The following is a 12,199-nucleotide window of genomic DNA, read 5'->3' as shown; positions in this document are numbered from 1 at the left end:
TTTTCTGTAGGAATGGAAAAGCCATCATATGAATTGTTTTTTAAATCTTTCTGTTGAGAGTAAGTTTGTGGAACAATCGGAGTTGTTTGGGCTTCTACACCGTATGAGCTAATGTTTCTGGCAGTCTTCACACTTGTAGTTTTGAGTCTTTGCTTTCCTGGGATCTGAACAGGTTCCTGAAATATTCCGTGGTGAATGACGCGCCGTTAGTCGCACAGCCAGGAGATGACAGCACGTGTTGGCTGGTCCAAGCTGTGGTAGTAGATGTATTCCACAAGGAACTGATTCTTATGCTAGCCTGAAGGGCAAACAAAGGTCCGTATTTATACTTAAGAACCATCTAAGTAAAACACTGGCTTAAGATTTGGTAAAGAGTGAAGTTTTATTACATTGTAAGAGCTTACAGTTGAAGTAAAACAGCTTTTTGAAAGAAGTCCTTCTTCTGTGCCCAAGACAATCCTGGAGTAACCTCTTCTGTTGCCCCCTCCACCCCCACGGTAGGTAGCAGACGAGCAGCCTGGCCGAGGTGCAGGGACGCCCCGCGCTCCGCGTAGGTGGGCTCACCTGTACCTCCCAGCAGCTGCTCGGGACCCACGTGTCTGCAACGCTCAGCCCTCCTCCACAGTGTGTGCTCCACCCAGCGTGCCTGTGGCACACCTGTGTCACTAACCTTCCTTTTTGTGCTATGAAGAAAATGCTATAAACGTTAGAAGTAGTCACTGTATGTTGTACAAGCATTTGTGGACGTGTAAAATAAAAGTTACATGATGCCTCTGTTTAATTTTCTGGGTCTTTTCAGAAACATCCAGCACAATCCAGCCAGCGCGAGGGGGGTTCACAGCAAAGAGAGGAAGGCCTCTATCCTCCATTCATTCTGCTTTATCACCTTGAAGTCTCCGGGGAGGGGCGGGGGTGTCATCGTTCTAGTAAACACCGTAAGGAAGTCTTAGGTGGAAAGCAGAGTGAATCAGCTGGGGTTGCTGCTACTTTAATACAAGGGAAGGGGGGAGCCCGGGACAAGAAAGAAACACACCCACGGCCTTAACATTTCTGCTACAGCTCCCCCTCTGGAACCCAAAGCGCCTAAATTCCATTTAGTTAGAGCAAAATTCAAAATTTGCAGCTTTATCAAATTGTTCCTCAGGGGCAGCTTGACAAAGGTAGAGGATCTGTTGCCCACCCTATAATGACATGTTCAAGTACCCATCGAGGGAAGGACTGGGTAGGGACATTGAAACCCATCCTCACAGGTAACTTGAGTTTGGGCCCCTGAAGAGGACCTTTTCCTTTAGTGCCCCAGAGCTGCTGAGAACCGGGAGATGGGCAGATGCCACTCGGTTTCTTCAGAGGTGCTCCTTTGCCTAGAGCTGCTGGGACTTCTTTCCTTGAAGGTGTAGCTCCTTGGACAGCCTCCCGCTTCCTCGGTGCTTTCCTCAGCCGGAACAGAGCTGGCCATGGGGCGAGATCAAGAGGACTTCGTGCGGACCGACACCTTGGGAGAGCGCCCACACTTAGGTTAGAGACCCTTGATGTCCCAGCAGCGGTGCGGACGAGCTTCTAGAAGCCAGCCCCACCTGCCACCGAGACAAAGGGCATTTAGAAAAGGACTCAGTGAGGCTGCTTAGCATTTTCAGCCCGAGCCAGTCAGGCAGACAAGCTGTGTGACTCCCAGGACAAAATCATTCTTAAAGGTTATACCCCGAAGACAGCACGTAAACTGAAAAGTCACCTGATAGCTTACATCTGAAATGATACTTCAAGATTTTATCTTCTCCCTGAAGGAGCTCAGGGGCAATTGTGTTATGAAAGCCTTTGGGGTCCTATTTACACCCGCCCACAAAAAGTTTCACGGTTAAGGGCATGCAAATGGAAGTATGTATGAGACACCCCGTATATTGACAGACTGCTCGCTCATTCGTTTGTATCAGATAATAATACTGGGTGCACCTACAAAATACATCTGAGAGATGCCCCCCTCAGGTTTTACTCTGTCATTTGCTAGCAAAATGGTATCAAACTAAGCCCGGTGTACCACGTGGCCAGTGAGAGCTTTGGGACGCCCGGCCTAGCACAGTGGGACCAGCAGGGAGGACAAAGCACCGAGCACTCAGCCCGGACTGCACCAGACAGCGGTGAGCTCGGCTCTTCGGACCTGACACGGCTCCCATTGCAAAGCCCAAGCCACACGCCCGCCAGTCACAGCACAGGGTCCAGGGCCGAGACTCCGGACCAGGTATGTTCAGAAGCTCGCTGGGAGAGCCTTAGGCCTTGGCCCTCCCGTGAAAAATTGGCTTCAGCATTTAAAACTGAGAAGATATTTAATGTCACCGTCCTGTTCACTAACAACTAGAAATGGGAGGTAAACTTGCTTCAAACATTCTCATTCCCATGTGTGAATGTGTGTCTTTGGCATCAATACCTTCCTGTTGTTTTGATGTAGAATCGGGAACAGAGGGAGACATGAAAAGTCTAGAGGAGGGCTGAAAATGGTCACATTTTAATCTATATTCTCAGGTAAAACTCACCTCCCGCCACAGCCACTCACCACTGTTAACTGGCCGTTTTTATCTTTATAGATTTGTTCTTCCGGTCCTGTGTCGAAAACTATTGTGCCTTTTTTTCCAGGACTGATACAAAACTGTAAACTGAAAACACACCAAGTGATCAGTTACTGACGTTCTGTTTTTCACCTTCTGTCTACAAAAGAAACTCACGAGACTCGTAGCTTCGAGATCAAATTCCCATTTGTATTATTACCGAGTTTTAGTGCACATTTGAGTCCTCGAAAGACAACCATTGCCACAACTGGGAAACTTACCCCATGTTTCTGTGGCTGTTCCCAAATCAACTTAGCATGTTCAGTTCTTCAGGGGGCCAATCTGCCGTCTGAAGAACCACCTACGTATGGTCCTGCTGAAATGCTCATGGGGTGACCAGGTCTCCCCTCAGGGGAGCGCTCCCCACTCTCTCTCCCTCTTGCACATAGGAATTTGCTCATCAGCCTGCTTGCAGGCTGCTTGCACGGGGGTCTGGGAGCCTCCGGGATTCAGCCCCAGGAACCCCCACATGGTCCCCGACCAGCCAGCTGACACAGGGCCTGCTGCTCAGCCGCTTTGTGCCCGTGAAACTGAAAACATGGCACCTCCTTCAGAGATGAGACTCGAATAAGAGCACCCTCTGTGCCAAGGCTTTTTCCTCTACATCCTAAAGAAATTTTACTGCTGTCCTCTCATCAGTGTGGTAAGCAGCCTGCCAAGCTGCGGCCCATGGTGCTCAAGCGAAAGGTGTGGCTGTCACCTGCCCTGGCCAACAGCTTCCCCCCAGGGATGGCAGGCCCTCCTTGGAGAACTGGGCCGCAAGCCCCCGGCTGCCTTGGTGAACGGGCGATCGCTGAAGAAAGCCCCTACCTTCCCTGAGCGACATTCACCACGTTCCCCCTCTTGAGCAGCATGACGAGCTTCGTGACTGCTTCGAAGATGTGCTCACACTGTAACACGGTATCCCCCTGACCAGGAGAGGACGGGGCAGTTAAAAGAGGCCACGGCCTCGAGGAAAAATACTCTTCCGGACGGAGGCTTCACGGGGGGGCAGCTCAGTAGCACGGCAGGGTCTCCCTCCTCTGGCCGGCAAGGGGGGCCGTCACTTACCTTTTGTTTGTGGTCCTCCGGCGAGACGTGAATGACCAAGATGCCATCACTGAGGCTGCCAGTAGACACACCTTAGGACAGACCCCAGAGTTAGGGACCAGGAACTGGACAACTTGACGTTCATGCAGAAAAAAGAGGCGGAGGAAGGGCACACCCCAGCAGCCGGCATGCTAGGAGGCTGTGAAGGGCCGCGCTTGGAATAAAACACAGGTCATCGGAGAAGGTGACTGTTGTCCAATCCGGGGGGGGGGGAAGGGGCGGCCGCTTTCATTTACGCCAGAAAAAAGAAGCCCGGGCCGGGCCCAGGCAGCCCCCCAGGCTTTCCGGGCACCCTACACTCTGTCTTCCAGTAGAGGGCGCCTTCCTTACGGGTGTTCCCTGGGAGCTACGCCCGCCCGGTGAACGGCCTGAAGACGGCCTGCTTACCTTTGAGTGTTGAGTATTCTATTTTCTGCTTGATTTTGGCAAGCTCCACCACATAAGCCGCTTTCTGAGTCAGGAGGAGTTGGCGCTGCCGGGCCTTGAAGCCTTTCCTGTCATATTTAATGACCGGGATACCATACTGCGAGGAGAGCAAGGTGACCCCGTGGGGGGACAGGGTGGAGTACGGAGTTCCTTGTTACCCCAGACTGCTAAGACCAGTTACTTCAAGCACTCAAACAGAGAGAGGCTCAGACAAACCGGTATCACCACACAGCGCCTCCCACCATCAACCGCTTCGGCCTCCGGCCTCTCAAGACATCCGCCATCCCCACTCACGGAAGGACAGAGGCAGCAAGAGCTTAAGGAACCTGCCTGGATGGTGCTCAGCTAAATTACGAAGCCCATGTTGACACCCTGCCACACCGCTTCTAATAGGGGATGTTCAGGGATTAAGTTCGTGGCTGCGTTTCACTCAATTTCATAGAAAACCAAACCCATGGGGCGCCTGGGTGGCTGAGTCGGTGAAGCATCTGCCTTTGGCTCAGGTCATGATCCCGGGGTCCTGGGATCGAGTCCTGCATCGGGCTCCCTGCTCAGCGGGGAGTCTGCTTCTTCCTCTCCCTCTACCCCTCCCCCCTGCTTGTGTTCTCTCTCTCAAATAAATAAAATCTTTTTAAAAAGAAAGGAAACTGAACCCAGTTCCTAGGGTGACAGATAAGGACCGTAAGAACAGCAATAGGTACCTAGTGGTCACGTCTTCGTTACCCGGCCCCACAGTCTTCGTTAATACCCAGAGCATTACAGTCGAGAGCCCGGCCCACCCACATGCACCCTTGCATTTCAACAGTGCTTCCAGACACTTTTCGTAGAGAAAACAGACCCTGTTAAGGGAATCCTGTTGGACCCAAAGACCCACGTTTCCTTACCTGGATTTTCTCATTGCTAATGAGTTGAAGCACTTTGGGATTAATGTCTCCTTCATCTGGGGAGGGAACCAGAACACAGCGAATCATCACTAAATACCATGTTGGTGCCAAAGCCACTGGTATCTGCTGGGCTTACGCCCCTCTGTGACCCAAGACCTCAGCTATGGTCAGGACATGCTACGGAGTCAGGCATCCTCTTTCAGCTCTTAAAATAGGAGAAGCGAGTGCACAGATGGAAAAATGTACTTACCGATCCGACTGTTGGCAAAGGGCTGGCTTAAGACTTCGGCATAACCTTCTTTCTTTCCCCTGAAGAGCTCACTTGTAACCACCTTTTGCTGCATCTGGTAAGACAGAATTGGAGGTACAAAGTGGTAGCCACGAGGATCCTTGGGAGAGAGGCACAGCGGGTCCAGGGGCAGCTTGCTTTCCTTGCTAAGCTCTAGTAGCCTTGTCCTCCTTTGGCACAGGAATCATAACAGGTTCCAGGCTTTGGCCAAAACGCCCTAAAAATTATACCAGCAGAGACCAGAGCCGACACTTAAGGCTGGTCTCTTGCACGCTTTTCCCAGAAGTGGAATTTTCAAGAATTTCAGAGAGCAGGCCCTTTCTTCTAGGTCAGAGATCCACAAACTACAACCCAAGGGCCAAATCCAGCCTGCTGCCCATTTTTTTTTGGTAATTTTTTGGCTTCGTTGTTCATTCTTGGCAGGACGGCTCTGCCATCTGTTTATATGTTGTCCCTGGCAGCTTGTCATGCTCTGCTGGCAGTGGAGTGATTCTAACAGCGATCATGTGACCCGCAGACCCCAAGATACTACTCTAGTGCTTTAAAGTCTGCTGACCTGCAGATAAGCATAAACCAAACCCTGCAGCAGAGAAGGGGTCCTGCATTCTGGGCAGCGTAGGGGACCACCTGGATCCTGTTGCCATGGCAACAATACGAGCAGCTTTATTTGTAACAGCTGCCCTGGAGCCGGGGCTCCGTGCCAAGTGGCCTAGGCATGTTTAGTCCTCAACACGTTCGAGGCACGGGCCCAGTGCAAACCTCGCCTCCCAGGTGAGACCAGCCCCAGCCCCTACCCCACCTGGCTACCTGCCCGTGTGCCCCCCCCCCCCCCATCCCTACCAGCGCTTTCCTCTCGGCCGTGATCCCACAACAGTACTTCCGGACCAGGTTCCTTGTGCACATTTTTCTGAGCAGGTCCGACGCCTGTGTGGAGAACACACTCTGTCCCACCTGCCTTGCGCACACCCAGTTCTTGGGCTGTGGCCACCAAGACAGAGGCTTTGACAGCACAGCTGAATCCATTCTCATGTAAAGTACAGCATTAGGGATGCCTGGGTGGCTCAGTCGGTTGAGCATCTGCCTTCAGCACAGGTCATGATCCCAGGGTCCCGGGATCGAGCCCCACATCAGGCTCCTTGCTCAGCGGGGAGCCTGCTTCTCCCTCTCCCTCTCCCTGCCACTCCCCCTGCTTGTGCGCTCTCTCCCCCCCCTCAAATAAGTAAATAAAAATCTTTATAAAAAAAAAAGTACAGCATTAGTATTTTAAACTTCAAGAAGGCAGCTCATCTGCCAATCTTGCACTACTTTTTCACTGTTGCTAAACTACTGGTTCTTAAACTTGAATGTGTTTGAATCATCCGAGGACCTGGCAAAAAAGACAAAGGACTCTTAGAGATGCTCCGTAGACCCAGGCTGGGACCCAGGACCTTACAGTGGCCCCCACTGTGCTCTAGACACAGGGTCCTCAGAACCACCTTTTGAGAAACACTTTTCCACGTGACAGTCATTAAAAGCCATCGGGAAGTCTACATCAGGATAGGAACTATTGACAAGTGCTCTGTGCAAACAGACCTCTGTTGGCTTTAGAATATGAATTTAAAGGAGTGACATTTCTTGTGTAGCCGCCTTGCAAAGAAGCGCTTTACTAAGGGCTACCCTTTCTAGCCAAGGGAGGCTGCACGAAGACACACAAAAAAGCTGAGCCCCGCCAATGCCCGAGTCACTTGCAACAGGAGTCGCCATTCGGTCCTCACATTTTCCAAGATGCCAGGAGGCCTCAGCCAGCTCTTGTCTAAGACATTCTTTGGGACGTGATACCGAAGATTCAAGATGTAATTCTTCCGCATGAACATGATAAACTCCTCATTGTCGGGGCAGAGGGGTTGGTTGCGGTTGATGAATCCCTTTATGAACCTGAAGAGGCAAGCGTTTTGTTAGCTTTCTGGCCCATTTCTGCACCGGGACTCTCTCCACCTGTTTGATTTCAGAGGAGGCTAAAACGGTAGAGATTGCTTTGGTCCCCATGCAGGACAACAGTCACCTAGCCCATGGTCAAGTCTGCCCCAAAGATACATTCTATTTCACCCACACCATTGTTTATTTGTTTGTTTTGAGCAGTTTGAATTAGTTGCTAAGAGCAACTGGCATCGGAAGGCAGCCGACCTTGAGACTTCTGAACTAAGAGAAACGAGCATAGTGAATTGTGATCACCGTCAGATTAGGGAGCTCGGAGGAAAGCAATGGAGCGGACTCCCTAAGGCCTGACATCCTGGAGGGAAGCTTAGCTTTCTGCACAAAGCCGAAGAACTCAACCAAGTCCGCGATCACCTTCTGCAGAGAACTCACTTCCTCACGGTCCGCACAGCCCACTTTCTCCTTCTGGCCGCCTTCCGAGCCAGGGCCCCACGCCAGTGCGCTTCCAGTCTGATGGCTGAAAGAGTTCACTGCTGACATTAGAAGGCGGCACAATCACATTTACATACAAAAGGCTTTCTTCAGAACCGCTCACCGCCTCCCCCAAACATGGGGCACACGTTAGTCGTGGGGCTGCATTTGGCTGGTCTCATCCAGTGTATGCTTCAGTTGTCTACACTTAAAAATTGACACACATCAATTGAGACACACAGATTTCTGGCTTGTTTCCCAATTTTTAAATGCGTTTCATATTTTGTTCGGTATTCTAATTTTTAAAAAAAAATGTTTTCTGGGGTGCCTGGGGGGCTCAGTCGGTTAAGCGTCCGACTCTTGGTTTCAGCTCAGGGCGTGATCTCGTGGGTTGTGGGATTGAGCCCCGCGTCAGGCTCTGCGCTCAGCGTGGAGTCTGCTTGAGATGCTCTCTCTCCCTGTCTCAAATAAATGGATGAATAAAATCTTTTTTTAAAAAGGTGGTTTTAGGGGCACCTGGGCAGCTCAGTCGGTTAAGCATCTGCCTTTGGCTCAGGTCACGATCCCAGGGTCCTGGGATCGAGCCCCACATCAGGCTCCTTGCTTGGCAGGGAGTCTGCTTCTCCCTCTCCCTCTGCTGCTCCCCCTGCTTGTGCTCTGTCAAATAAATAAATAAAATCTTTTTTAAAAAAAAGTTTTTATTCCTCATAGCAGCACTGTTTCTGTTCCAAAAACAAATAGCTGCAAAAACCCACATATCCATCAACAGAACGGCTGGATTGTCGTATACTCATACAGCACAGGGGTCGGCAAACTATGGCCCTCGGGCCCGACATCTGTTTTTGTCAATAAAGTTTTATTGCAACAGGACTCTGCCCGCTTATTTATGTATTGCCTAAAGTTCCTTCCCGTTACAACGTCAGAGTTGAGAAGCCATGAGAGGGGCCAGATGACCCACAAGTCTCAAGGACCATCTGGCCTTGAAGAAAAAGTTTGCCAACGTCTGATCTCGTGCGATCCCGTGCAGGTACGAAAATAAACGACCAAATCTACACATGGCCACCTGGTTGAATTTCGGGAACAAAAATGTCCCTAAAAATACAAACGGTATAATTTTATGAAGTTCAAAACATGCCAGCCACTAAATATGTCATTCAGTGATGCATCCATAGATGGTAAAGCTATCAAGAAGAGCAAGGGAAGGATAAAGGCAAAATTCAGAAGAGCGATGTGGGCGCGGGGTGGAGAAGGGATTGGAGAGCCACGGGACGGGTTCCTGGGTACTTGCAGGGTTAGTGTCCTTTTACAAAAAATTATTCTTTAAACGTGCACATGCTGTGGATGAACTAAGCCACATCCGTGGGACCCAACACGGGCCACTGGGTTACAATCTCGGGTCCACAGAATAAAGACGAGCCACGCCCGGGTTCCAAGGGCAGTGGGGGGAAAGCCACAAAGGAGCCTGTGCCTCTAGGTGCCGCACGGGTGAGAGACACAGAACTCTGGCTCTTTGCAAGCGGGCAGGATTCTGTTTCATTCTTACCTGCTTGTCTTTTTTTCACATATACTCTCCTTTCTAGGCAGCCTTTGTATGTGGCTTGGATCCTCGCAACTGAAAATAAAAGTGTTGGCGAAAGGGCTTTCAGTTGTGCTCTTCAGAGGGGAGGTCAGAAGAGGCCTCGGGGCGCAGCGGGGCAGGGGTGGGAGGGGCTGGGGTACAGGAAGCCTGGCTACCAGAAGCTCCCGGGCTCCCGCCCTCAAGGTAAAGAACAGACTCAGTGGTAAGAGCCCCCACCCAGTCTACTGGGTTCCAGGCTAGGCACTGTTTCATCTGCACACCCACCCCTCAAGGCAGGTGTCAAGTACATGCCACAAATGGGCGTGCAGGCTCAGGCGATGGAGACACCCGCAGGGCACCACAGGGCGACTATTGAGGAGGAGTGTGAACCCGGGGTTGCGGGACCACATGGACACTCACCCTGGAGCTTCTCCCACCACCTCCCTCCACCTGGTGACCGAGTCCCCACCACAAGCCAAGCTCATCCAGGGTCTCCCTGCAGACCAGAGACATCCCATCCCCCTGGAGGCTGATGAGAAACGCTGACTGAGCGTGCCCCTGCCCCACCTGCAGCCAGCACCCACCCAGTCCCAGGTCCCGGGATTAGTGCATGCTGCTGTGAGGGTCCAAAAAAAAAAAAAAAGATCAGCAAGCACAGTGGTTAAAAGCCCAGGTCCGGAAGCCAGAGAGACCCACGTTCAGACCCCAGCTCTGCCGCTTATTAGCTGTGCGGCCTTCAGCAAATTACCAACATCTTGGACCTCAGTTTCCCGGAAAGTGAAGTGGAGATAATACAGCCATGTAGGTTTATTCTAAGAACACACCAAGGTCCTGAGCACAGAGGAATTAATATGCAGCAAGCACTCATCCCTCAACAGAGTAGGTCTCAGCAGAGCAGTTGAGATTTCAAGGGAGAAGCCCCACCCCACTCCAGTAGTTTAAAAGAGATTTTGCACTCCCCTACCCCGACCCCATAACTTTCCCCCTTGACTGTTCACAGCCCCCTACCCCGCACCCCGGGCTGCAGGCTTTGAAGGGACCCCTTCCAACATCAGATACCCATATGAATGAAGTTTGCAAAGCTTAGGCCCTGGTGTGGCGCAAGAGTTGGGTCCTAACGAGAACTGGGATGCAAATCCAGTGTTTAAGTGTCTGTGTGCATCCATGGCTGCCCTCCAAGCAGGTATTAAGGCACACATCCATGTGGGTCTTATAACCCCGTAGCCTGTCTGTGTGAGGCGTCTCCCAAGCTAAACTGGTTCATTTCACATTCTACTAAAGTCAGGACAGAGAAAATCATACCTAATTGATGTTTACTAAATTCAAAGGCATCTTCGGTGGCAAACAGAGTTCTGGGGAAACGAATGAATATTTTGGTTCTAGAAGTGAAAAGAGAGATTGTTGCAATGATTAATTTGGTTGGTTACCACCTGCACTGGCTTTGACAGGATTCCTTCCGCTAGAGCCTCAGGATGTGATCTTATCAGGAAATAGGGTCTTTGCAGACATCATCAAGATAGGGACTGAGGAGATTGTATGGAATTAGGGGTGACCTAAATCCAACGAGTGTGTGCCTATAAGAGACAGAAAAGGACACACACACACGCACAGGGAAGTTCATGTGAAGACAGGGGCAGAGACTGGAGCGACAGGGCCACAAGCCAAGGAACATAGGAGCCAGCAAAAGCTGGAAAAGGCAAGGAAGGATCCTCCCGCAGAGCCCACCGACACCTTGATTTTGGACTTCCAGCCTCGAGAACTAACCGTGAGAGAGTACACTTTCCTGTTGTTTTAAGCCAGCCCGTCTGTGGTCCTTTGTTATCCAGCCTCAAGAAACTAGGACACCGATTTAACCTGACCTTACTTCCCTGGGCTTTGAAAATTAAGGACAAGGAACAGGAGTCTAAGTATAAAGAAGATCCCATCGACCAGCAAAGATCAATTATCAATGTCCTCGGGCGCCTGGGTGGCTCAGTCCTTGAGCGTCTGCCTTCGGCTCGGGTCGTGATCCCAGGGTCCTGGGATGGAGCTCCCCATCAGGCTCCTTGCTCCGCGGGAAGCCTGCTTCTCCCTCTCCCACTCCCCCTGCTTGTGTTCCCTCTTTCACTGTCTCTCTCTCTGTCAAATAGATAAATAAAATCTTAAGAAAAAACAATTATCAATGTCCGTGGCTTCCTGCCCGGCCTTCCCGCCCTGTGAGGGAAATTTCCCAGGGAAGCCACCAGGGGGCAGCAGTGCCTCATGCCCCGTGATCCCACGTCCCCATCCCAGATTACGGAATGGGGACAGATACCACCTAGGACCTCCGCGGTCTGCCTCCCTCAGGATCCCCTCAGGGATCTGGCTTGCAAACGTAATTAATTCTTGAAGCAGGGCCTGGGACAGAAGTGTGAGGATGGAAAAGGACCAGGGTGGCCACAGAGGGCTATATACCAGTGCGAGTTAGGGGTTGGCGGGAAAATTCCATTGATGGATTCGAAGGCAGAAATTCTCCGCAGCCTGGGAATGCCCCCTCTACATCCTTGGGCACTGTTCCTTACCACCACATCAACCCTGACCAAAATGACTAACAGGACAGACTAAGATCTTCCCGGTTCACCCCACAGAGTTTGCCTCAACGCTATCAACGTGTACGACAGTTCCCCTGCTCCTAGACAGCTGTAGCTACAGTAATGTGCTCAGAGTCCTGGAGCACCACCTTCTGGGATGCCACAGGAACTTTCACATCACTTTAAGTCCTAATACCCCCTCTGAGAGGTCCTGCGTGCATTTGAATAAGCAGCAGCCCAGGCAAACTCATTTTGCAGGCAAAGAGGTGCAACCCAGCCCTGGGCCAGGTTCAGAAAACAGGGTTCCTTCCTAACTTCATCTCCTCCAACATCCTTCCAACCACCTGGAGCTTGTGATGCTGTGATTCATAATAAGAAATACGTATTTTGTCTTTGTTCCATTCTAGAGCCATAGCTCCCCA

General features: G+C 51.2%; 1 protein-coding gene across 1 annotated transcript in view; it reads right to left on the bottom strand.

Moving 5' to 3' along the window:
- Positions 1 to 127: 127 nt before the first annotated feature.
- The window catches only part of MYO1H (myosin IH), a 134,402-nt gene continuing 122,330 nt past the window's right edge, over positions 128 to 12,199 (bottom strand). Inside the window, exons 21-32 of the mRNA XM_027575612.2 lie at positions 10,531 to 10,607; positions 9,214 to 9,282; positions 7,632 to 7,716; positions 7,040 to 7,199; positions 6,126 to 6,209; positions 5,247 to 5,340; positions 4,997 to 5,052; positions 4,074 to 4,209; positions 3,648 to 3,718; positions 3,408 to 3,505; positions 2,546 to 2,645; positions 128 to 1,574 (exon numbers count right to left, since the gene is read on the bottom strand). Of these exons, the coding sequence (XP_027431413.1) occupies positions 1,512 to 1,574; positions 2,546 to 2,645; positions 3,408 to 3,505; positions 3,648 to 3,718; positions 4,074 to 4,209; positions 4,997 to 5,052; positions 5,247 to 5,340; positions 6,126 to 6,209; positions 7,040 to 7,199; positions 7,632 to 7,716; positions 9,214 to 9,282; positions 10,531 to 10,607 (1,093 nt within the window). The 3' untranslated portion in view covers positions 128 to 1,511. The remainder of the gene's footprint in view (positions 1,575 to 2,545; positions 2,646 to 3,407; positions 3,506 to 3,647; positions 3,719 to 4,073; positions 4,210 to 4,996; positions 5,053 to 5,246; positions 5,341 to 6,125; positions 6,210 to 7,039; positions 7,200 to 7,631; positions 7,717 to 9,213; positions 9,283 to 10,530; positions 10,608 to 12,199) is intronic.

The sequence above is a fragment of the Zalophus californianus genome, chromosome 14, assembly GCF_009762305.2.
Source record: "Zalophus californianus isolate mZalCal1 chromosome 14, mZalCal1.pri.v2, whole genome shotgun sequence".
Taxonomy (NCBI): Eukaryota; Metazoa; Chordata; class Mammalia; order Carnivora; family Otariidae; genus Zalophus; species Zalophus californianus.
This window is presented reverse-complemented; position numbering and strand designations above follow the sequence as displayed.